Consider the following 25,754-nt stretch of genomic DNA (forward strand, 5'->3'; position numbering starts at 1 on the left):
TTACTTCAATTTTTAAAAAGAATTTGTGTGTTTGTGGTTGTCTGCACGCAGGTATGTGCACCTCGTGCATACAGTGTGTGTGGAGGTCACGCAAGGGTGTGGGAGCCCCTTGAACCTGAGTTGCAGATGTCTGTGAGCCACCAAGTAGTCGCTAGAAACCAAACTCAGGTCCTTTGGAAGAGTGCAAGTGCTTGAACTGCTGAGGTCTAGCTCCATGGACAAGACCTTTTTTTTTTTTTTTTTTTTTGACAGAGTCTCACTTTGTAGCCTGGGAACTTACTGTGTAGACCAGGCTAGCCTTGAACTCACAGAGATCTACCTGCCTCTGCTTTCCAAGTGCTGGGAGTAAAGTCATGTGCCAACACACTTTGTAGGCATAAGGTTATTGTGCAATTCAAATTCTGATTTCTGGTGCTTGCTTAGGCAGCACATATACTAAAATTGGAACAATACAGAGAAGATTAGCGTGGCCCCTGTGCAAAGATGACACACAAATCTGTGAAGCGTTCAAATGCTGATTTCTGTACCCCACCATATCAGGTTGTAATCCTTGTTCTGAGAATCTCCTGTCTCAATGTTATATCAACTCTGCTCCCCAACTGTCCCTTGAGATGCCAATAAAGCAGCTTACAGCCAATCACTGAGCAGGGGAGAGAATGAGGCTGAACTTCCTGCCAGCCTGAGGAAGAGGAGTTACAAGAGAAAGTAGGGGATTCAGCCACAGGCAGAAGTCTAGGAGAGACATCAGGAGAAGGAGTTGGATCATGCAAGCTACAACGTACAAGTATCTCTGGGATGTAGGCTCAGAAGAAGCCACATTAGTTCAGAGGGCTAAGAATAGAATACTAACTGCTCAGTTATGGTGTTGTGAAGCTCATTATTAAACAAATGTAGCAGAGTCTCAATTATGTGTGTGATAGCTGGGTTAGGAGAGAAACTGAGAAACAATTTTGTAAAAATAACAGTAACAACACCTGGCTCCTAAGGCCTTAAAAAAAAAAAAACATTTTTAGTTCAGGTCTGGTGGAATGGACCTGTAATCTTAGCACTTGGGAAGCTGAGGCAGAAGGATCTCAAATTCAAAGCCAGTTTAGGCTACATAGCAAAGCCAGCTCTCAATTTTTGTTTCTTGTTGAGACAGGGTTTCTCTGTGTAACCTTGGCTGTCCTAGAACTTGCTCTGTTGACCAAGTTGGCCCGAACTCAGAGATCCACCTGCCTCTGCCTTCTGAGTGCTGAGCTTAAAGGCGTGTGTGCACCACTACCTGGCTTTTTATTTTTTATTTTTTAAACAGGATGTCACTATATAGCCCCCGATGGCCTGGAACTCACAGCAGAGGCCTGCCTCCCTCTACATCCTGAATTCGGAGGTTAAAGATGGGTGCAATCCCACCTCACTGTTAATATTATTATTGAGCTATGGTTTCATGATTCTTCAGGCTGTCATTGGCCTTGAATTTACTGTGTAGTAGAGGATGACCTTGAGCTTCTGAACCTCTTGCCTTCAGCACCTAAACGCTATGGTTACAGGCAGGTCCACCATGCCTGCCTTATTCAGTGCTGGAAACTGAGCCCATGGCTCCAAACAGGCTAGGTGCTCACTCTGCCAGCTGAACTACATTCCCAGCCTCCTCTGTTTTTATAAGAATGCAAAACTAGTGTAGAGGTAGAGGCAGGAGGATCTCTGTGAGTTCCAGGCCAGCCTGGTCTACATAGCAAGTTCCAGGCCATCTAGGGCTACAGGGAAACCGGGTTTCGTTAATAGTGGTGGGGGTTGCTGCGTGGGGGCTGGGGAGTTGGCTGGTGGTTAAGAGCTCTGGCTGCTCTTCCAGAGGACTGGGGCTTGGTTCCACAGGGGCGCCCACAGCTGTTGGTAACTCCTGTCGCAGAGGATCCAGATCAGTGCCCCTTTCTGGCCTAGAGGGCACCGCACAGACATGTGCAGGCAAAAGAGATACACTGAAAATAACAGAAGAAAAAAAGAAAACAAAACTCCCAGAAGTCTCCAGCAGATTTTCCACAGGTCTGGTTGTCTGAAAATGAGTTATGGGCCTAAGCTCAGCTCCAGGAGGCCCTGGGAGCCGCCAGATCAGCTCTGTCTCCCCTGCGCACCTGAGTGGAGTAATAAAGACATTACATTCACATAAAAGGACCAAAACTTCCTAACAAGTAGAGGCTGAAAATTGGGAAAGTGCTAGGAGGATCATCATTCATTCATTTGACTTGTTTTGAATCTTTAAAGTATAAGTACTTGCCTACTTATGGGGCTGGAGAGATGGCTCAGAGGTTAAGAGCACTGGCTGCGCTTCCAGACGGACCCATGTTCAAATCCCAGCACCCACATGGCAGCTCACAAAGGTCTGTAATCAGTTCTAGAGGTCCCCACACCCGAACACAGACGTGCGGGCCAAACACCTAAATGTACATAAAAAAAAAAAAAAACAAAAACAGCTTTAGCTTACAGGTTTTGTGTTTTGTCCTTCGTTAGGTTTGGACATCAAAAATACCTTGGCTTCGTAAAACAGCTGAGCGAGCCTCTCTAGACGAGGCCAAGTTGGTAAAGTTGTGGGTTCCGAGGCTGGCTCTCAGTGCTGCAGAGCAAGCGCAGCCGCCAAGGCGCGCAGCCGCAGACAATACGTAAAGAACGGGCTGCCCAAGTGTGCTGCGCAGGCTGTGGTTTACCCAGCCCTGTCTAGCCTATGGGTTTTTGTGATTTATTTATTTTTAACATTAAATGGTTTGGGTCTTATCTGTGAGTGTGTGTGATGTGAGTGGGTGTAGGTGAGCATGTGTCACAGGGCACGTGGAGGGGATTAAGCTCGGAACGAGCGTCCTGATCCACCCTGGATCTGATCCAGCTTGTCTGAGGAGGCACCAGTGAGCCTTGCTCCTCTGCTCAGTTCTTGCCTCCAGCTTCCTGCCCTGAGCGCCCACCCTGGTTTTCTTTCGAGGTGGATTTCTTTAAGCCAAATTAACTTTTTTTTTCTCTCCAACTTTCTTTTGATTGTGGCATTTGTCACAGCAACAGAAAAGCCAACTAGGACAGCCACCTCCTGGAATATTGACCTGCTGGACCCTGGAGCCCCCTTTGTGGGGCCTCTCTATTTTTTAGGTCCCCAAGGTTGGTCTAGTCCGGTCAGCTGACTGCCATAGCATAGTTCTAAGAAAGGTCCCAGCAACGGTGTATTCTGTGGTTCATTTCCACGCCTGCGGGCCTCAGACATGGAAGAGCTGTCATTTTGTCCTCTGAAGTCTGAATCCAGTTTCCAGGAAGCCCTGGTTTAGTTTAACTTTTATTTGTGTGTAGCTGCACATATGTGTGTGTATGTAGACACACGCAGCAGCCGGAGGTCAACCTTGGGTGGCTTTTCTCAGGAGCTGTGATCGTATCTTGAAGCAAGGTCCCTAACGGCATCTGAGGCTCTGCAGTTAGGTTCGCCTGCTTGAGCAGGGAGCGCCAGGATCTGTTCGCCTCTGCCCTATGCTTTTGCGCAGGCGCTGGCTTTTCCGCTTGCACAGCAAGTACTTCACCGAATGAGCCACCCCTCCCCCGACCCCATAATTTAATGTAATGGTGGTTCCTCCCCTCACTGCGGCAGGTTAAATATTTATCTGAGTCCCCTAGAATCTGTGGTTGTTTTCTGCTGTTAACTTTTCCCACGAAACTTTAAACAAACACCTGTTCACCCAGACATCCATGACAGACCAAAGCACAATTTCACCTGAGTTCAACTTGGTGAAACCGATGAGTTTATTGTGTTTACTCACAGGCGCAAAGGGGAACCCCCAAACAGCTATATTTTTGCAGAGTCCCACTCCATGGAACCCACATGCAATCATCTGTTTACCTAACCTTCCACTTTCTGTATAGCCTAGACTCTCCCAAGATCCCTTTCGGTGAGGGAAGAGGGAGGGAGTAGAAGCAACACCTGAAACCCCACCTTAGGGTCTTTCCACCTTCCCCTCATCTATTAATTTGTGCAGTAATTCCATCATCATTACCATAAGCCTGGGTATCACGATGTTTTTCTGTTCTAGTTGCCATGACTACTAAACCACAGCATTTTCTACTTCAGGATGGCATTGTGTTAAGCCCAGATGGGGAAACACTGTACATCACTGATTAAGGCAACAGACTTGAAGTTACAAATGAGTTGGGGTCTGGGGTGAGATTACTGGGTTCTCAGGAGGGTCAGGATTGTAACCTTAGCAACCTTTATCAAATAGAGACAGGATCAAGGAAGGAGCAGGGGTAGGGGTGACAGAAGTTGGAGATCTGAGTGACTGGAGGGTGAGGGCACAAGCCTGGGTATGCAGGTGACCACCAAACACTAAAGAACATTTTGTCTACTTGACGCCTCTGAGGAACTGGTGCAGCTAACACCTGACGACCTCCGGATCTGTTGGAGAGTGAATCTGTTTCCCTATTCCTCACATGTGTAGGTACTCATATGTGTCTGGCTGCACATGTGTGTGAGTGTGTGTGCTCACACATGTGCGTGTGTAGGACAGAGGTCCACCTCCCACATTGTTCCCCGGGAGCCTTCCACCTTTCATCTGAGAGTGGGCCGCTGGTCTAGAGCGTCACCAAGCGAGCCCGGCCGTGGCCGGTAAGCTTCCAGGGATCCACCGTCCCTGCCTTCCATGTCGCTGTTGCCGGAATTGAGAGCCATCGCCAAGCTCAACCTCTAGGTGGGTTCTGGGAGCCTGAGCTCAGGGCCTCAGAGTGGGCCTCCGGTTAAGCACCGAGTCTGTGGACATTTGTTTCAGTGACATTAATAGACAAACAGAAGTTTCTTTCTTGGCAGGTTAACACTCGCCATAGGTTTGAAATGGACCGTTTAATCAGCTAAGGGTGGGCAGGGAGACACAGACTTATCGTGCGGAAGTAAACTGAGCCAGAGACATACTAAACAGATACAGCAGGCTCCAGGCTCCATCAACAAGCAGCTGGGCCAGGGAACAGCCAGTCCCAGTGGCTGGAACTGTGCTGGGTTTGTACTGAGCCTGGTGAGGGTCTGGCAAAGCTACTTTAGGTGTTTGGGACCTAAATTAACAGTAGAGAAGAAACTGGACGAGAGAGCTGTTTTCTGGGGGATACTGATACCCACCAGGAAGAACTGTGGATTAATGCGTACACATATATGTGAGTGTGGTGCTTGTGGACCTCTGCCTGTGGCATATCCTCATGCACACATTTGGAAGCCAGAGGTTGATGGCCTGTGTTCTGCCCCATCATCTCTGCTTTATTCCTTCGAAACAGGGGCCTTCACTGAACTTAGCGCTGGGCTGAAAGCCAGCAACCCCCTCCTTCTGTTCTGGGCGTGCATATGGCCCTGCCCAGCCTTTTTTATTTTATTATTATTATTATTATTTTGTGGCTGATGGGGATTCAAACTCACGTTCCTAGGTTTGTTCAGTAAGTGCTCTTATCCCCAGCTTTTTGTAAATTAGCATGGAGGCACACACAAGCTTAGAAATTAGCACTTCTGAGTAGAGACAAGAAAATCAGAAGTTCAAGGTCATCCTTGGTTACATACTGAGTTTGAGGCCAGCCTTGGGTACATGAGACCCAATCTTAAAAAAGAAGACAGAAAACTGTTAATTTTTCTCCTAGGAGCTAGGTATCCAACTTTGTGCTCTAGGAAAAATGTACTGCAAATGTGTTACACCTCCAGCCCAGGAAAAGCTTAGACACATTCCTATCAATATGGTTAGGGAAGCAGGCTTCACCCAGAGGAAGGCAGACCTCTGAGCTGGAGGCCAGCCTGGTCTACCATAGCAAGTTCCAGGACAGCATCAAACAAAACACAACACAGCAAAAGGCAAGCAGGCAAGAGGGCTTCAATTGTGATAGACCAAACACCTTGATGCAGAACATTTGTGCAGATCATTGGCTCAGCCTTCAGGATTCCTGGAGCCCAGTCCTGGGGAAATGGCTACCAGCCTGTCTGGGTGGGCACAGCAAATTCTTGTGCAAGCAGAGGCCCATGTCAGCCCTGAACCTTAAGCACCGGCTCCCTGGGCTGTCTTCCAGCTCACCTGTGCTCACCTTCCTTGACTTGTTCCCTGTGCAGATGGATGGTTCTTCTCTGCCGAAGGGGGTTAAGCACACCTCCCTTCCGCCCCGGGGGTCAGGGGGTGGCTCCTGTTTACTTGGGCTGGTGTTCCTTCCCCTTCCCCTGGGGTGAGCATGCCTCCCTCTCTTCTTTTTCTTTACCTATTCAGGCCTTTCCATGAAACAGTCAGTCAGAAACCCAAGAAGCACAAAGGCTCCTTTCTCCTAACTTCCTCTTGTGATGAAGAGGGTACTCTGTCGTCAGCTCCTCTCAAGCTGTTAATCAAATCATGAGCAGTGGGAAACAGGAGGTTAGAACAAAAATAAGCTTCAATAAACTGGGGTGAGGTAGATGAGGGCAGAAGGAATCTACACATGGACATGGGCTTGGACACAGGTGCCCGCACACACGTGCACAGGTGCAGTGCACGACCAACAAACACAGGAAGCAAGATATCACCTCTTCAGAGTTGGTGGATGGAAAATTTTAGGGTCAAAGAAGACACGAGTCAGGAATTGGGCAACAAAATTGCCATTACCTTATTCAGTGCTGAGTATGTCATTGGGGCTGTGCCATCTGGAAGAGGGAGGGGACCCCACATCTAGTCACGTGCCCTCGGTAGCAGGTGGCTCTTGGATTTCAGGAGCTGATCTGATCTCCTCCCTTTATTAATTTAATTGCTCCTTTAACACAGGTGTCAGCATTGCCAGCTCTGCATGGTGTGGGCAGCATGGCCTCTCTGCCCACACAGGGGTGTGCAGCATGGCGTCTGTGCTCACGTGGGGGTGGCCAGCAGAGCTGGTAGATGGTGGTGGCTGTGGGCCTTGAATTTACACACTCAATCACTGTTGCCTTATGCAGCGTGCAAGGAGTCTCAAGGGGCAAGGAAGCACCGGGCTGTCTGTCATGGATCTCAAGTGCTAACCTCAGGGTTGCAAAGCCCCATGGGAGATGGGGCTGGGAGCTGTGGGGAGTGACCCGGATCCACTTGGCCACTTCCTGGAGCCCTCGTTCCTCAGAACACTGTCCTCTCCTCTGTTCCTTCCTTCCTGTGGCACCTTGCTCTCCCAAGGCCCCTGTTGCCCTGATTTCCTGCGATCCACCTCCTCTCACATCACCCTCGCAGCCTCCCCAGGTCAGCTGCCTCCTGACCCTCAGCTACGCACTCTTTCCCAGTGCAGCTTCCCGAGGAAAAGCTGCCTGCCTTAGACCCAGGGCTCTGCAGGCTGAGGCGGGCAGATCTCTGAGTTCAGGGCCAGCCTGGGCTGAGCTGGGCCGAGCAGTAAGACCTGGCTCAGTTTCATGTCTTTCACTCAGCTTGCAACAAGATGCCCTCTTGTCTAGAGTTGGTGGGATGTTGCTTTTCTTTTTTATACAGGCAGTGTCTCATGTCATCCAGGCCAACCTCAAGCTCAATATAAAGCCAAGGATGATTTTGAACTTCTGAGTGCTGGAAGTATGGCCATAGGTTACCACACCAAGTTCGAGTGATAGTGGGGGGGGTGAACCCAGGCACCTGTGCATGCTGGGCAAGAACTCTACCAACTGAGCTACATCATCAGCTACGTCGTCATCATCAATAGCACTTTAATTTCTTTTTCTTTTTATTGTTTATATGTGTGCCTGGGCACAGGTGAGCATGTGCGTGTTCCAGTACTGGTACACAGAGCAGCTGAGGGTCAGATCCCCTGGTTCTGCAGTTTTAGGTGGCTGTGATCTTCCTGATGCGGGAGCTGGGACCTGTTCCTCTGCAAGAACAGCATTCCACCTTGACTCCTGGGCTATCTCTCTAGCTCCTCATACCCCCTCCCCTCTCCACAGGACTTCATTCTGTAGCTTAAGCTGGCTTCAAACTCCTGGCAGTCATCTCGTCTTAAACTCACCTCAGTCTTCCTGCCTCAGTCTCCCAATGGTGATGATAGCTATTGAACTCTTCTGCAGAGATGGGGCTCAAGGTGGACCTTTCTGCAGGTTCAGGGGCTCAGCAGACCAGGCAAGCCTGCCTTAGCTGTGACAGCACAGTGGACTCTGAGTTTGGAGGAACTCCACGAGCTGCAGAGAAAGTGCTTTGTATCCTCTGGTCCCTCACTAATCGGGTGACAATGGTCAGTGACTTCCTTGTCAGAAGTGAGAATTAAACAATGCCAGTCACCATGCATCAAGACCGGCTCTAAGCCTGCACATATATAGTGCTGAATTCCTCTGTGTGTGTCTGTGTGTGTGGCAGGACCGTCACAAGCTCCTATTGAAGATGGGGAAACGGAGGCACAGAGTAGTTAGGTAACTGTGTCCTCTGAGGTTCTTCGAGCTTTATGGGTCTGGGATTTCAGAGGGATCTTCACAGCAATGGATGGTGCCTGATCAGATGGCAGCAGGGAGCCCTTTGAGGCATGACAATCCACCCCCTCTCGTACACTTGATTTGACTACAAGCTTCCATTTTGCTAGTCCAGCATCTCAGACTGGGGACAAGTGATCAGGGAGATAAAGGAAGCTGGTGAGGGCATTCACCATTTGTCAGAGCAGATCAAGTGTTGGCATCTGACCAGCCTGGCTGGTGTCCTCCAGGATCTCTGCCTGGCCTACACCCTTGCCTCTCTCAAGGGCATGGACAAAGCTGGCTTGTCAGCAGCCATAAGGGCTCCTTCCCCTCCTCTCCCTTTTCCTCCTCTTCCTCCTCCTCCCCTTCTCTCCCTTCTTCACCTTCTCCATCTTTCCCCTCCCTCACTTCTTCCACCCTCTCCCCTTCTTGCACCTCCTCCTCCACCTCCTCTTTCTCAGTGGCCCCAAGGCATCACACAGATGTAGCTCAAGAGCCAGGCTTCAAGGTCAAGGGCTGGAGAAAAGTATCTCTACCTCCATCTGAGGCTTCTCCATTTCTTACCTAAAACTAGGGTACCAGACTACGTTCCCAGGTACCAAGCGCACGGGCTGTGTGTGTCTGGGCTGTGGGGTGTGTATGGGTGGAATGGAGGGTCAACCCTGACCCAACAGGGATTCTTTTTTAAGTGTATTTATTTTTATACCACGTGCATTGGTACTTTTGCCTGAATGTATATATGTCTGTATGAGGGTGTAGGATACCCTAGAACTGGAGTTACAGACAGCTGTGATCTGCTATGTCAGTGCTGGGAATTGAATTTGGGTTCTCTGGAAGAGCAGCCAGTGTTCTTAACTGCTGAGCCATCTTTCCAGCCCCCATCAGGGATGTTCATATGTCTGCTCCAGGACATGCAGGAAATACCAACTTGAATCTGGCAAGATCCTGGTGAGTCACCTCAGCTGCCAGGAGAAAGGGCAGAGGAAATAATGCCAAGACCAGGAAGCCCCTGTTTCCGGGTGCACTGTGCCTCAGGCTCTTCACATCCCTACAGCTCACCCATCACTCAAGGTCCACAATGGCTGCACTGTGTGGCCTCTGGACTGAGTGTCCAGAGAGGGTGGTCAACAAGACCTGGGCTAATTGGCTATGGTAATGCCCAGGGAGGAGGCAAGGCATGTGCACATGGCACCAAGTCAGAAGGGCCATTGTGGGGAGGGTGTGATTGTTTTTGGGTGCAGCAAGGGCGGATCAGCCAGCTGGACCTGGCAAATTGTTATTTACAGTTTCTCAGCTTTTAAAAGAAGTGCAGCCCAGAGTCTGTCCTGCATTCAGGGCTACAACATCGGCCATGAGGGCTGTGGTGACCGTGGTGACCGTGGCGACCCTGTTCTTCCTGGACATCCAGGCCGACAGTGAGTGGAGCTACTCAGGTAAGCCGCCACATCAGGACGGAGTGACAAGGCAGCCACCTGCACTGGACGTGGGTCTCTGTTGGGGTCTGCCTGCTCCTTGTGGGTTCTCATGTGTATTGCTATCTCTGAATGAACAAGTAGACTTGAAATCCTGATGGAGAAGAGGAGACAGCATTCCCCTGCCTTAGCCCAGCTTCCCTTGGCAGCTTTAAAAGCTGTTCTACCCAGTATTGGTTCCTTCGTGAACCTACTTCTGACTGTGAAGCTGTTATTGGTATAAGAATATGTGACAAATTGTCTACAAGGGATACCTGTGGCCTCATAGACACTGCTGGACCACAGACAGCTTCCTCCTCAGAAATGTGTCCACTGCAGTTCACCTAGGATGCCTTGCCTCCATCAGAGCCCGCTGTCCTTAGGACCAGTGAGACTTCTTAAGGGGAACTTAGGAATCTTCCCACTTGTATCTTCACAGGACCAGGCTGGGGGTGGTCGTGCCTGGGGGAGGCTGGAGGCTGCTGGGTGGTGCAGGAGGCCAGAGTGACACAGGAGAAAGCCTGCTCTGCATGGCCTCCCCGCCCCCCAGGGACCCACATTCAGAGTGGACCGTGAGTCCTAAGTCAAGATGACAGTCAGGGGATTATGGAGGTTCAGAGGGCAGCCCCCTCAATCATCCTATTCAGAGAAGATGCCCACAACAGCCTGGGAAGATCGGGGCTTCTCAGTGACATCCAGCAGCCTAACTGGCCATGGATCAGAGGTGAGGGAAGATGGAGGATTCGGATGGCAGATCCTTGTCTTCCTTATGGTACCGCAGATTCCCAGACCGAAGGTCTCTCTCCCATGCTGTCCCACGAGGGCCTGGAGAACAGGGTGCCTTTTGTAAATGCTTTTCTCATCTAGGACTGCAGCCCAGCCTTGGGAATGCTACCCAAGCTGCACTATTGACCTCTGCCCCTGTCTCCTTCCCAATTCCCGTAAGACCCAGCCCCAAAGCATCTGGACATAAGGACAGAGCTGTGTCACAAGCCTCATTCCTTGATCTTGGCTTCTTGCCTCTAAGAAAGAATTGTCTTAAAATTGGTTTGAATTATTGACTAGGATGAGAAAATAATCAACTTTTCTGTTGATTGCAAACAGCCTGAACACTGTTCCTAGAACAAGCTATATGCTCCCTGAAAGCTTCCCATGCAGGAAAGCTACACATGAAGACCACGAAGGCTCCTCAATTGCAAAGGGCTGAACAGAGCTGGGCATGGTGACACATGCCCTAAATCCTATTACTTAGGAAGCAGAGGCAGGTGGAACTCTGTGAGTTCAAGCCCAGCCTGATTTACATAGTGGGTTCAAGGACAGCCAGTGCTACCCGAAGAGAGACCCTGTCTCCAAACCCAAAACCAAACTAAAACAAATGGCTTAACCAAACCCCTCAGCGCTGTGGGGACTCTGTGGTCAGCGCTGCCTGGCCAGCATTACTGTCCCCAGGATGTTTAACCTCTACTAAAAGATGAACTTTCCAGCCTTCCTTCCCTCCCTCCCTCCATCTGCCCTCTTTCTCTCCTTTCTTTTTCTGTCTTTGAGACAGGCTTTTTCTGTGTAGCTTTGGCTGTCCTGTAGACCAGGCTGGCCTTGAACTCAGAGATCCACCTACCTCTGCCTCCCAAGTGCTAGGATCAAAGGCTTTTGCCACCACTGGCAGGTTGTTCTTTCTTTTTTAAAGAAAGTATCTCACTGTTGCCCAGGGTGGCCTTGAACCTCTGTTATCTGTTATATCTAGTATCACAAACCTGTAATCCCAGCACCCAAAAGACTAAGACAGGAGGACTGCTGCAAGTTCAAGGCCAGTTAAGACTACATACTAAGTTGTCTCAAAAAACAAAACAAGTTCACTCCTGGGTTCAACAGACTATCCTGCCTCTAAGAACAACAACAAAAAACCAGAACAAAAGCAAAACAACAGCAACAAGTCCTGTCCCCCCCCCCCCCGAGAAGCTGGAACTATGGATACGTCCAGCTTTGTTCTACTGCTCTTGTGTTGTTTTCAAACACAGGGTCTAATGTGGCCCAGGCTGGCCTTGAGCTTGTTGGGTAGCTGCAGATGACCTTGTACTTGTGATCCTCCTGCCTCTACCTCCCTAGTGCTGTGGCTACAGGTCTGTACCCCCCTTTTAACATGGTGCTTCTTCAGGTGCCCTGTAGCCATGGGTTGTCACCTAGGGGGCCTTTGACTCCCTGTGAACCCAAAGAAGGGGCTGGAGCCAGAAGAAAGCTGCTGTTTGGGGAAGGTTCCAGCAGCAGGGGCAGCTGGGGGCTCGAGCCCAGGGTTTGGAAAGGAAAACAACACTCTCTGAAAATGAGGTCAGAGGTTATTTTATACCCAGGCTCCCAACAGGACATTCATGTGCTGTGACTCCTGCACGGGAGAGGGCCAGCTCCTCTGCAGGAGACCCCTGGCCACGAATCACGACTCGGGGTCTTCGTGCTGGTAGCCACAAAGGAAGAGAGGAGCAGCATTGCCACACCCCGAGTCCTGGGCTTACTTTAGAACTCTCCCGGCCTGCCTTCTGGAAGCCCGGCTTGTTTCCAGATGGCTGCCCTGTAGGTCTTCCTACCCAGAAAACCCTGACCCCGGCCTGGTAAGAAACCTCAGAGAAGGCTCAGCTGGGCAGGTCAGAGCTCATCTTTCTCCTGTTGCAGGGGAATGGCCAGCAGAAGATGAGTGGCATGAGAAGTACCCTACCTGCAGGGGCCAGAGGCAGTCGCCTGTTGACTTCAACAGCAGGAATATAAACTTCAACCGGTCCTTGCTGCCGCTGGACCTGGTCAACTATGGGGAGGAGGGGCTGGAGTTCTCCATGAGTAACAACGGACACACAGGTAAGGGGTGCTAGTGGGCCTGGCAGTCTTCACGGAAAGCAGGTAGTATGCATGTGTGCCAGGAGAAGCATGCAGAGACCTACGCCCCTGCACATGCTAGGCCATCGCAGGGAGGGCCGGCTCTACTTGTCAACATTCCTTCTTTTGAAGGCAACCCCAGCTGGCCTCAGCCGAGCATGACCCTGAGCTCCTGACCTTTCCACTTATGCTGCCTGAGTTCTGGTCTCATGGCAGTGTGCTGCTGTGAACAGTTTACATAGGGTGGAGGACCAAACCCAGGCCCAGTGCATGCTGGGAAAGCACTCTACCTCAGCCCTGGTGATGGTCATCTGAGCGCAGCAAATGTTCACATGCCTGTTGTCCATGGAGACACTGGTTAAGGTGTCACTCCTCACAGAGGGAGGAAACACTTTCAGAAAGAGAATCCATTTCCAGATTCTGGAAACTTTAGCAAGTGGATTTGGGAACAGAGATTTGTTCCTGGGCTTTTCTGCAGCACAGCCACAAACTCAAAAGGACAGTTCCTTTCCAAGCTGCCTGAGCAGGTAGGCCTGTCAGTGGAAAGCCAGGACAGAGACGGCCTGTGTCCCAGAAGCTGCCTTCGGGGAGCAGGTAATTCTTGGAACCTCTCCTGTTGTTCCTGTCTGACAAAGAGCAGGGCAAAGATCATTCAGAAGCTCTGTGGGGTCCAGGTTCCTGGCTCCTCCCACTCCAGCCGAGCTGACTCAGCAACTGCCTCCTTGAAAGTCTCTTCTCTTCTGGAGAACACAGATTTTGAGGCTCTCAATACAAAGCGTGTGATCTACAGAGGGGCCATCCATGTCTTCAAGGCTGGATTAGCATGTCATGTTCGTCTACCACAACTCCTTCAGACAAGAGAGTGACATCTCAGATGTGAAAGTTTGCACTTTAAGAAAACAATGTGCATCCACAGCCACCTTTAAAAACTTTCAAATTAATTGGAGAAACAGAGAAAGAAAGAGAGAGGGGAGAGAGGCATCGCACTTGTAACACTCCCCAGGTGTAGAGATCGGGACTAGTCTCAGGACTCACTCTCCTCCAGCCTCCTTGTGGGATTTGGGAAGCAAACTCAGGTCTTCAGGCTTTCCAGCAAGCGTCTCTGCCACTGAGCCATCTCAGCAGCCCCGTAGCCGTTTGGGTGACTTTAACTCAGAAGACCCTGAGAGCAGATGTTGCTTTCATAGTCCCGAATCAGAGCCTTTCAAAAGTTCTTTTTTCACTGTTACTGCAGGTGTGTGGCATGTGTGTACCTGCACAGACACAGAGCCTGAAGTCAAGTTGCCAGGCTTAAAGGTCAGGCTCCTTTATCTGCTGAGCCATCTGGCTGGCCCAGATATTTTTTGTTTTTGACACCAGGGCCTCACTTTGTAGCGAAGGCTAGCCCACAACTCATGATCCTCCTGCCTCAGTGTCCTTAGTGCTAAGCTTGTAGACACGCATCAAGAACATTCCTTTCATCCTATGCTGGAGACCTAGGCCTTGTGCCTGTGTGACTGACTCTCAGGAACTGAACTATATTCTCAGCTCTTAAATCACATCTTTTGTTTGTTTTCAATCATGGTCTCACGGAGCCCAGGCTAGCCACCAACTGCAGATGCAGCTAGTGAAATTCTGATCATTCCATCTCTACTTCCCAAGTGCTGAGATTACAAGCATGTGCCACCATGCCAACCATACCTTAGCATCTTCTAGTCCCTCTCTGGTGTTGCTCACCAGGTTTATTCTTAGCTCATTCCAAGAGCCAGAGCCAGTGAGATGACTATCTGTGGTCATTTGACTCAAGTAACTTCACTGTAGGCAGTCTGGAGGGCATGTAGCAGGAGGATCATTCATTTCCCCTCTGACGAAAGCCTCATATTTCAGTGTGAGAATCTCAGTCACATTAACTCCTAAGCCAAGCAAGAGCTGGCACAGTCCCGGCTGCTGTGTAACTTGGTTTCTTGTCTTCTGAGGACAAGCTGAGCCACACCATGATGTGTGGTTACAGATGGGGATGTAGGTACTGGGTTCTCAGCCCAGTGCTGCCCTGGCCTTTGTCACACTGAGTCTTCCCCTTCCCTGGGCCAGCTTCCCAGTCCACAAAACAAGAGTGCTGGAGCCCAGCATGGGCTGGCAGAGCTGGCATTTCTGTGGCTACCTAAGAGATGCATGGGGAAAGCCAGGAAGCCATGCCTCAGACTAGCAATTCTCCTGCCTCAGCCTCCCAGTGCTGGGAGTATACACATGTACTTTGGGCAATATTTTTTCTCTGAGCGTTCCCATTTCATAGGACCAACGAGCCAGATCTTCTGTGCTGGGGTCCTGCCCCTGCCCATCTTGGCCTGCTCTCTGTCCTGTGGGCCACTTCCTCCTTGCCTGTGGGGACAGCATCTGATCCATCATAGCACCTTGTGTTACCTTGGGTGGGGTGGGGGATGAGCAGGGAGCTGCTACCGGAAAATCTGAGTCCCCGTGCCGTGTTCTCTCCTGCAGTGGAGAGGTGGGTGGGGTGGGGGATGAGCAGGGAGCTGCTACCGGAAAATCTGAGTCCCCGTGCCGTGTTCTCTCCTGCAGTGGAGATCCCCCTGCCCCACAGCATGCACCTGACAGACTCCGACGGCACGACGTACATAGCTCAGCAGATGCACTTTCACTGGGGCGGAGGGTCCTCAGGAATGAGCGGCTCTGAACACACCTTTGACGGGATCAGACGTGCGATAGAGGTTTGTGATGACCATAACTGGGTCTCCTTTCCTTCAAGCTCCATAGTCACTTCTCTTTTCATGAGGATGTGTTTGTGTTATACAGGTATCATGTATGTGCACATGTATGTGAGTGTGCATGCATGTATGGGTGCTATGTGTGGATACCAGGGGCTGACACTGTCTTCCTCAATCACACTCCAATTATTCGTACATATATGTGTGTGTGTATGTGCGTCTCTATATATTGTTTGAGATAGGTCCCTCACTGAGTCTGGATCTCACTGACCAGCTAGCCTGGCTGGCCAAGGAACCCCAGGGATCCTATTACGGGCATGCACTTCTCGCCCAGTTTTCCTTTGGGGGTGCTGGGGACTGAACTCAGGTCCTCATGCTCTCACAGCAAGTGCTTTACCACCCGAGCTGCCTCTCCAGCTCTGCCTTTCCTACTAGAAGAGCCAAGATGATTCCGTGCAGTGGTGATGGCTCAGCCACCCTGTGGCTGAAGGGGAGAGGCTGGCGTTGTGTGAGGTAGGCTGAGGCCTCCCCGGGAGCATTCTTTTCCTTCTCCCTTAGAAGCCTGAAGTACAGATGAGCTGCCCTTGACCTGCTTTTTCTCACTCACAGATTCACATCGTTCACTTCAATAAGAATTATGACAGCTATGAGAACGCCAAGGATCGACCTGACGGTTTGGCTGTACTGGCGGTCTCCGTTGAGGTAGGCTGGGACCACGCATGTGTGTCTGCATGCCCTCATGTCCAAATGAGGTATGCAGTCTGAATGACATGCTGTCTTCATTATCTCTCCATCCCTCCCTAAGCTCAAATTCCTGGGAAAGCTCCCTCAGGACAGGGTTGACCTTTTCATAAGCCCTCCTGTGTTATGAACCATGGGACCCTGGGTAATGACTAAGAGACCTGGATTCCCAGAGGTGTTGACTGGTCACAAGCTGGTCTAATGGCCAGGTGAAGCCTCCAGTGCAGCCAGACAAAGACCACAGCGCTGCGTTCTAAGAAGGTCCACACGATGCTCATAGGCATTGGTGGTCAGAAATCGATAGGAAGCCGGGCTCCGGGGCCCACACCTGTGATCCCAGCACTCAGGGAGGCAGAGGCAGGCAGATCGCTGCGAGGTTGAAGCCAGCTTGGTCTAAAAAGTGAACTCAGGAGAGCTAAGGCTACATGGAGAAACTGTGTCTCAAAAAAAAAAAAAAATTTAACCCAACCCAAACCAGAAAAGAATTGGTGGAGAGCAGCCTCAGTGATTAAGAGTCCTGGCTGCTCTTCCTGAGGACCGAGGTTCCAGAATCGGCACTCACATGGCAGTTTACAATTAGCTCCAGGAGATAGAATGTCTTCTTTTGGCCTCTGAGGGCATCAGGTTTGCGTGTTAGACACACATGCAGATAAAACTCCTATACATATAAAACAAAAATAAATAAATCTTAAAAATATATTCAAAGTAGTTTGGAATCTAATTCTCATTAACTTAATATAAAAGCAGATACATTTACAAGCAAAATGAAATACCCAGTTGTTTGCAAAGTATCTCAAAACAGAAAACACAAAGATGGTTGTGGTGGTGTAAATCTGTAAACCTAGCACTGAGGAGGCTGAGGCAGAGGAGCAAAGCTTCTAAGTCAGCCTGGGCTAGACAGTGAGATCTGGTTGCAAACAAAACACAGCAAAGCAAGATAAAAAAACAACCAAAACCAGGCAACCACCTCTCATCATTTCAACATGGGCTGGAGGCAAGCAATGAATTAAGATATTTATTCACAAATTAAGATATTTATTCACATGACTACCTCCCATAATCTGTATGAAGGAGAAAAATCAACAGAATGGACTTGAGTAATCTGCCATGGAAGTTCGAAACTTTAACCCCGCACTCAGGAAGCAGAAGCAGATTGTTTTAAACCTGAAGCCAGCACCGTCTAGGCCAGGAGTTCTAGAGCAGCCCAAGGCACACAATGAGACCTTGTCTAGGGTACGAGGAAGGGGGCTACAGCTGGGATTAAAAAAATGAATACATTGTAATTAATAAAAAAAAAAATCAAACAAACAAACACCAAAGTCAAGCCCGGTGGTGGAGGTGCACACCTTTAATCCCAGCACTGGGAGGCAGAGGGAGGCGCCACTGTTAAGTTTCAGGTCAGCCTGGGCTACATAGTGGGTTCCAGGACAGCCAGGGCTACACAGAGAAACTTTGTCTCTAAAGACTAAAACCAAACCAAGCTAAAACCAACTTTTACTTTGTTCTTTAAATTAATAATAAAAAAAATTGCCCTCAACTGAGGAATGGATACCGAAATTGTGGTACATTTACACAATGGAATACTACTTAGCTATTAAAAACAAGAAAATTATGAAATATGCATGGATCTAGATGGATCTAGAAAAGATCATCCTGAGTGATGTAACCCAGAAGCAGAAAGACACACATGGTATATACTCACTTAGAAGTGGATATTAGGCATATAACATTGGATAAGCATACTAATACTAATACTAATACTAATACTAATACTAATACTAATACTAATACTAACTGAAAAAAAATCAGGTCTGGAGAGATGGCTCAGTGGTTAAGAGCTCTTGCTGCTCTTGCAGAGGAACGGAGTTCAGTTCCAAGCACCCCCATGAAAGCTCATAAGCCACCGTAACTCCAGGTCCAGTGGTCTGGTGCCCTCTTCTGGGCTCCATGCGCACTGCATGCAGATGGTACGCATAAAGATACACAGTTAAAATTAGTCAATGAAATCAGTCATGGAGAAGAGTGTTTCAGCAATGGGGCCACAGGAGCTGTTTTTCCTGGGACATCTTGTCTGTCAGAGGTCCTAAGGACAGACCCAGGCAGTTGGTAGTAAGGAACAGTCAGCTTGTCCCTTAACACACCTGGGCCACACTGCCTCCTTGCTTTCTGCTTAGCCTCCCCGTTAGGTGAGCAAGCAGCTGGTGAGGGGGAGTGCGCCATGTTTTCCCCCGTCCTGAGTGCTCTGTGCTTCTCCACAGATTCAGGATTATGGTACAAATACTTACTACGACCCCTTCATTTCTGAGTTGGCCAGCGTCCAGTATCCAGGTAAGGAAAGCCCACAGGAGAGGACTAAGCGTGGGCTGAGGAGGGAGGGCACAGCCCTTCTGAGGGAGGCTGGGTCTCTCTGGCTGAGGACCCTCCTCCTGGCCCTTTCTGCTGCAGCTTTAGCAGGCAAACATACCTCTGAGAAACCTGTGCATAAATTCTTGTCCATTGTCCTCTCCAGCTCCTGAGTGTGGATTTTGATGTTATTAGTGTGTATGGGTGTTTGTTTGTGCGTTCAGGCATACACAGAGGTCATGGCTGCCATACTCAGTTGTTAAGGGACTTGCTGCTCTTGTAGAAGACCCAGGTTTGAGTCCCAGCACCTACACAGTGGCTCACACCTGCCTGTTACTCATGTTTCAGGGGATCTGAAGCCCCTTTCTCACCTCTTTGGGCACGAGGCATGTGAACAGTATACATACAGACACACAAAATACTTGAAACATAATAATTAAAAGTAAAATTTGAAACAGATTCTGTATGGCAGGTGAAGAGATGGCTTGTTCCACAGTCATAACAACCAGAGTTTGGATCCCAGCTCCCATCTAACAAGCCGCATGTCCCATGAATGCCTGTAGCGGTAGCTCTGATCCTGGGAGCTGGAGTCACAGGCAGTCACACGTCACCTGACATGGGTGCTGAGAGTGGCACTAGGGGCTCTGGGAGAGCAGTCCATGCTCTGAGCCACCCAGCCATCTCTTCTGGAAGGCACTTTAAAGCCCGGCTGGCTTTGACGTCATGGGCAGCTTTCGGCCTCCCTCTCCCACATGCTGGGATTACACGTGTAATTACACCAGGCCCAGCTCTCTGCTCCTCACCCAGCCACAGGGCGGTAAACTGGGGGCAGCCTAGGTCAGGGGACCTGAACATCCCATATCCTGAGGCAGAGCCTGAGCTGTGCCTCCTGGGGCAGCAGAGCTTTCTTCTCCATTCCCTGTCTCTTTTCTCTTAGGACAAAGCACAACCCTGAGAAACATTAACATTCTGAATATGTTGCCTCAAGACACCCGGCACTATTACACCTACCAGGGCTCGCTCACCACTCCCCCCTGCACGGAGAACGTCAAGTGGTTTGTGTTCCGAGAGCCCAGCAAGATCTCCCTCCTTCAGGTAACCATGTCATCAAAGCCTCCCAGATGCCTGGGAGACAAGGGCACTCCCAGTAGCCCACCTGATTCACCTCTGCCTGTCACTGCGGGCCTGATACTGCGTCAGTCAGGTCTCTGCTGTGATGGAACACCACGACCAAAGGAACTTGGGGAGGAAAGGGTTTATGTCCCTTATACTTCCATATTGCAGTTCATGATTGAAGGAAGTCAGGACAGGGCCTCAAACGGGGCAGGGACTGGAGGCATGGCTGATGCAGAGGCCATGGAGGGAGGGGTGCTGCTCACTGGCTTGCTCCTTGTGCCTTCCCCAGCCTGATTTCTTATAGCTCCCAGGACCACCAGCGCAGGCACAGGACCACCCACAGTGGGCTGGGCCCTCCCACATCAGCCACTAGTTAAGGAAATGCTATGTAGCTGGAATGGAACTGTGCGTAGCTTTCAGCCACTGAGGCAGGGTGGAGTGTGAGAGGCGCCAGCTGATGCAAGGAGCTTTGGTTTGCTGCGATGAAAGGTCTCCAGTCAGAGCCATGTGGAAGAAGGAGGGGCTGCGTGGTGAAGACAGGTGTTCTCAAGCAGTCGTGGGCCGGCCCTGTCCTAGGTCTCTGCTCTGCTTACATTCTAGCATCCTGCGCATCTTAGGCCAAGGACTGCTTCTGCCCTTTGTCATGTCAAAACACAGATTTATATTCAGTCTTTTAAAAATTAATTAATTCAATCTTTAAATTATTATTATTATATATTATTATTATTTTGGTTTTTCAAGTCAGGGTTTTTCTGTGTAGCCATGGCTGTCCTGGACTTGCTTTGTAGACCAGGCTGGCCTTGACCTCAGAGAGATCCACCTGCCTCTGCCTTCCAAGTGCTGGGATTAAAGGTGTGACCCACCACTACCTGCTTGGTGGGATGGGAGTTATTAACCATAGCTAACAATTGAGTGAATGAGCTTAACAGCGTGTTAGACCGAATTCAAGAGACAATCGGTAAATTAGAGACAGAGGTAGGAAAATAGTCTAACCATGGCACAAAGAGGCATGCAGGTGGAAATGTGCAAGGCAGCAAAGAGAAGAAGGGTAGAGCAGACAGACCCAGCAGAAGGCTCAAGTTCCGGGAGAGATGCAGCCGGCGCACGGTTTTAGTTCTTGCACCTGGAGGCAGAGGCAGGTACAACTCGATGGAGGCCAGCCTCGCCTATATACTGAGTTCCAGACTAGCCAGGGAAAGGAGTTAGGATGCTGTCTAAATATTAAAACAAAATAAATAGCATTAGATCAAGAGTAAGCCACAAAGAGAGCGAAAGCGAGCAAGCAGGGGATTCAGAATCTTTTTTTTGGGGGGGGGGCAGGGTTTCTCTGTATAGCTCTGTCTGTCTGTCCTGGAACTTGCTCTGTAGAGCAGGCTGGCCTTGAACTCATTGAGATCTGCCTGTTTCTGCCTCCTAAGTGCTGGAAATACAGGCATGTATTACCACTGCCCAGCGGGGACTCAGAATATTAGAGGGAAAAAAAATAAATGAGAATCCAGAATCTATGCAGCAAAGACCTCTTCTCAAGGATGTAGACCGAGTTTGCTTTTAGAAAAAGAAAGACTGAGGTTACCACAATGTATTTCTGTTACTGACTGTTTTTGTTCCACCAACCTAACACTCATATGAAAAGAGCAGACAGCATGTATGGGAAGATGGATGGGAGGACAGGTGGGTGAGACCTGAGGTGAGGGCTGGCGGACCACTCAGAACTGCTGGAATCGGGGTTTTCTTACACGCTCGCAGCATTGCACAGCTCCTGCCCTCTCTCCAGTCACTGGCTAAGTGCTTTTACGTTCCCAGTGCACACCCCCTGCATAATTCACGTTTTGTCATCTGCAGGCTCTGAAAATAGAGAATTCTGTCATGAATCACAACAACGAGACAATTCAAAATGGTTACCGCCAGACCCAGCCCCTCAACAAGAGAGTGGTGGAAGCCAATTTCCCAAGCTTACCTGGTGAACGTGAGTGGCATCAACTCTTACTTCTTCTGTGTGGGTTTGGGACCTCAGTGACTGTCCCTTTTCTGCCTGGTCTCTTCTCACAATAGTGAGGGAAGGAATGCCATCTCAAGGCAGGAACACTCACCCAGGCCAACATGGACAGGGCAGGGGAAGATGGGGACATCCGTTTCTCCCACCCCAGTGAGAGCAGCAGAGGAGACACCGTGGTTTGTAGCCTCCCTGACCTTGACACTTGGTGGGAGAAACCAAGCAACAGGTAATCCACAGACTCTCCTGAGTGTAGGCTCGAGTTACCTTCGCTGAGCCCAAGGGAGATTATTTCCCAAGAGCCTGTGTCTCCCTTCTCTGTAGGACAAAAGGACTCCTGGTCCACTTTACAAATCACACTTCTACCCATCCACCTAGAAATTCAGGCCCATTTTCACACACACCCCTTTACTTCCTGGTTCATTTTGTCGTTTTGTCTTCCAGTACAGTTTTGATAGAAAGCGACAGCAGATGTACAGACAATGCCTGCCATGCCACACTCACACACTGAGTGTGAAGGTTCCTGTGCCCAGCGTGCTGTCTGTCACGGGGCTCACTCAGACGGAAGCTCAGGAAAGAGGGTTCAGACTCATTCACTGATCTGATCCATGTTTTTGTGCCATGATTTTCCCTTATAAAAATTTTTAGTATTCTTTTAAAAATTACTATTTTTATTTTTTTAACTATTCTTGCAACACACACCAACAGATCATTTGGTGTTTGTATCCCACATCCAAATGCTCTTTCCATGGAGACTCTCCACCTCACCCTCAGAAGAGCACATGTGTCCTAGGTACTCAACCACACTAGGACCCTCCCGGGTGTCAGTGGCCTCCATGTCCGTGAGGTCCTCCCTCTGCACCCACTGTGCAGGGTGACTGTCTCCCCTCCCAGGGACATCAGGAGGGCCTCTTCCCTCATGTCCAATTATTGTGCCCTGTCGTGAGAAAAGTACAGAGAACAGATATCATTTTGTTCTTCCTTGAGACCCAGATTTCTGTATAATCACAAGCAGCCTAACTCAGCCATGTTGCATGACCCACAGTATTGCACAGTTCTACAGAATCCCATCCATGTTGATAATAGTAACTGATAATGACATTTCATGTGATCATTTTTAACTGACTGTATCGACTAAATCACACAGGGGAAACCAAGGAATGAAAAGCACACAGGTCGCAGGACTTGGGATGTGACTTGGTGCTAGGATATGTATGAGGCTCTGGTTTGTTTTCCCAGCAACACACACACACACACACACACGAAATACACACATGGGGAGGAACTGTCTGGCCACTCTGCATTCTCTGTTTCTGTAAGGTACTTCCAAGTTTGATCTTTTAAAACTAATCTTTTCTTTAAAATGTGTGTATGTGTGTGTGGTGTGTGTGTGTAAGCCAACACTAGGTCAACACTGAATGTCTTCTTCACTTGCTCTTCATCTTATTTTATTTATTTATTTACTAATTTATTTTTGAGATTGGATCTCACTGTAGCTCTATCTTGACTGGAATTTTCTATGTAGACCAGGCTGGCCTCAGACTCACAGAGGTCCACAAGCTTCTGCTCCCGAGTGCCAGCACTAAAGGCGTGCGCCTTCATGCCTGGTTCTCCTTTTTTCATTTGTTCATTTGTTTGTTTGAGATGGGTTTCTCACTGAAGCTGGAACTCACTGACTTGGTAGGCTGTCTGTCTCCATCCCGCTAGTGCCAGGCTTACAGTGGCATGCCACAGTGCCCAGCTCTCACATGAGTCCTGAGGTTGATCTCTCAGATCCTCATGCTTGCATGGCAGGCACTTTCTTTAGGAGCGCTGAGGAATCCTTGTGCGAATATGTGAAGAAGGGATAAAGTCCTGAGTGAATGTGTGTTGTTTGACTTGGGCACAGCCATGTCAAAGAGCCAAATGCCTCAGACCCATGGCACTGGACAAAGGCTTCCCCACAGGAGGGTCAGAGGAATTACAAAGCCTTCCTGGGGTCGGATGCGAATGCTGGCAGTGTGTGTAAGTACTGAGAATTTGTGAACAATTTTATGTGTAAGAGCTAGCACCGCAGCCTCCTGCTCCCTGCAGGGACCTCCTACTGTGGAGACTAGCCACCTCCTCCTGCTACGCTGTAATAAAACGTCGGGATTCTGGGTTGTGCGTAGTAGGTGCATGCCATCAGAGTGAGTACAACTCACCTGGTCCCAGTTTCCCCGTAAAGTGTGTCTGTCCTTTCTTCCTTCTCTTGTTGTCCCAGTCAGGTCTCTGAGTCATGAGAGACCAAAGAATTAAAAATTAGGTTTTTTGGGGGGTATTGGTTTAAAGTTTAAAGCACAAGCCTGACCAAAGGCCAGCCAGGTGGAGACATGTCCAGCCACTCGGGGAGAGGAACTAGCCTTACTGCATTCTTTTCCTGCCCACTAGAGATATAGTTGCTAGGAAACTGGCCCAGATGGCCTGGCCAAAACCGATTACGGTCTTGGCACCTAAAGTCAACCAATCATTTCAAAAGTCAATTTCCCTTACCCGATCATGTAACACCAAGGCATGTAACTCCCTGCGTGCGGTTTTTCCCTTTAAAAACCTTGTTCCCCTAGACCATCCTGCCATATTCCTGCTTCCACAGGAAGTTTTGTGACCCAGGCTCAAGCTTGTATTCAATAAACCCGCATGTGTTTTGCAGTGGAGTTGATTCCTGGTGGTGTTTAGGGGTCTCATGAACTGGGCATAAAAGCCATGCAGGACATGGCTGTCTGTAAACCTGTAATCATTCTTTACATTCTCTCTCTCTCTCTCTCTTTCTCTCTCTCTCCCTGCCTCTCTACATGACAGTGCTTCTGTACATACCCCTGGCTATCCTAGAACTCCCTCTGTAGACCAGGCTGGCCTTAAATTCAGAGACCTGCCTGCCTACAGAGATTTAAAAGCATGTGCCACCATGCACATGGTAATTTTTTTTCATTAATTTTTTAACTTTCAGTCTAGAAACGTTGATGATCAGTGTGCACTCTGTTTAAAACAGAAGAAGAGCGGGAATGGAAACCACAGTTAACGAGTTGGAAATGACATGCCGGTCCTGAGGGCTCACCCCGCCCCTTTTCTAAAGCATCCTGGAATGTGGGTCTCCTTGCTGCCTGTGGTCTCTCATTAACCCAGAGAAAGTGAGCTACATTAGATGGAAGAGAAGGGATGTGGGTGAGAGGTCACCGATGGAAACATACTTGGCCAGACACGCAAAGGAATTGAGCCTTCCACAATCTCCTGTCAATCATTCACTTAAATTTCGGGGCTGGAGATGCAACTCATGGTAGACAGTTTGCTATGACCCCGGGTTTGATCCCCAGCACCGAAAAAAAAAAATCACTCACTTCAATCTATGTTATAAATCAGCCCAAACTTCCTTTTAGCATTTAGATTTAATAAAGTGATTTTGAAATTTTTCATTTTTAAATTCCTCTTTACTATTCTTTTGTAGCATTTTATTTATTTTTTTAATTGAGATCTATCTCTATGTGGCTGTTTATAATATTTACTATGGGTTTATCCTCTAGTAACGCTGTTGTTAATCCTCAGCGGCTGTATAACCAAATCACCACCCAGAGACTGGGTTTTTAGTTAACCTAGAACACAATGCTGGGCAATATTTACTCCCTCCTAAACCTCTAAGCCCTCAGTTTCCAAACATTTAGATTTCCCACATTATACTTGCTTTTTGTGAAATCTTAGGTCTGGTTCATGCTCCAAGTCCTCCAAGTTCTCTCCTCCCCGCTCTGCTCTCCTTGTGCTCCGCTCTCCTCGAGCTCCTCCTCCTTCTCGCCCCTTCCTGTTCTCTAGCTCCTCCCCTCCTCCCTGTCCTCTGGCTCCTCCCATTGCACAATGTTGTATCTAGTTGCTTTATTTGTGTCCTGTTTACACAAGAGTTGAGACAGGATGCTTATAGTGAGTATCACAATGCAATATCCAGATTGAAACCAGAGAGTTGGGGGAGGGAAATCAGCATTTGAATTAACAAGGGTAAGGCATATACATTTTAAAAGAACATTATACCAACATCTATGTTTACATGTAAGAGTGTTTTACCTATGTGTCTATGTATAATGTGTGTGTAGTGCCCAAAAAACTCCAGACAAGGGCAGGGACTCCCCCTGAAACTGGAGTTACACAGGGTTGTAAGCAGCCTTGTGGGT

At 49.1% G+C, this 25,754-nt stretch overlaps 1 protein-coding gene and 1 non-coding gene across 2 annotated transcripts; both read left to right on the forward strand.

Moving 5' to 3' along the window:
- Positions 1 to 411: 411 nt before the first annotated feature.
- On the forward strand, positions 412 to 518 carry LOC132653246 (U6 spliceosomal RNA). The gene has a single exon (XR_009591028.1). It is a non-coding gene; the product is annotated as a U6 spliceosomal RNA (small nuclear RNA).
- A 9,210-nt stretch (positions 519 to 9,728) lies between these two features.
- Positions 9,729 to 24,954, forward strand: Ca6 (carbonic anhydrase 6). The gene is made up of 8 exons (XM_021648549.2): positions 9,729 to 9,810; positions 12,490 to 12,669; positions 15,244 to 15,392; positions 15,999 to 16,091; positions 18,389 to 18,458; positions 19,411 to 19,568; positions 21,432 to 21,555; positions 24,548 to 24,954. Exons 1-8 carry the CDS (start codon positions 9,729 to 9,731, stop codon positions 24,550 to 24,552), a joined length of 861 nt encoding a protein of 286 aa, XP_021504224.1. The 3' UTR covers positions 24,553 to 24,954.
- The last annotated feature ends 800 nt before the right edge of the window (positions 24,955 to 25,754 follow it).

This window comes from Meriones unguiculatus, chromosome 3 (assembly GCF_030254825.1).
Source record: "Meriones unguiculatus strain TT.TT164.6M chromosome 3, Bangor_MerUng_6.1, whole genome shotgun sequence".
Lineage (NCBI taxonomy): Eukaryota > Metazoa > Chordata > Mammalia > Rodentia > Muridae > Meriones > Meriones unguiculatus.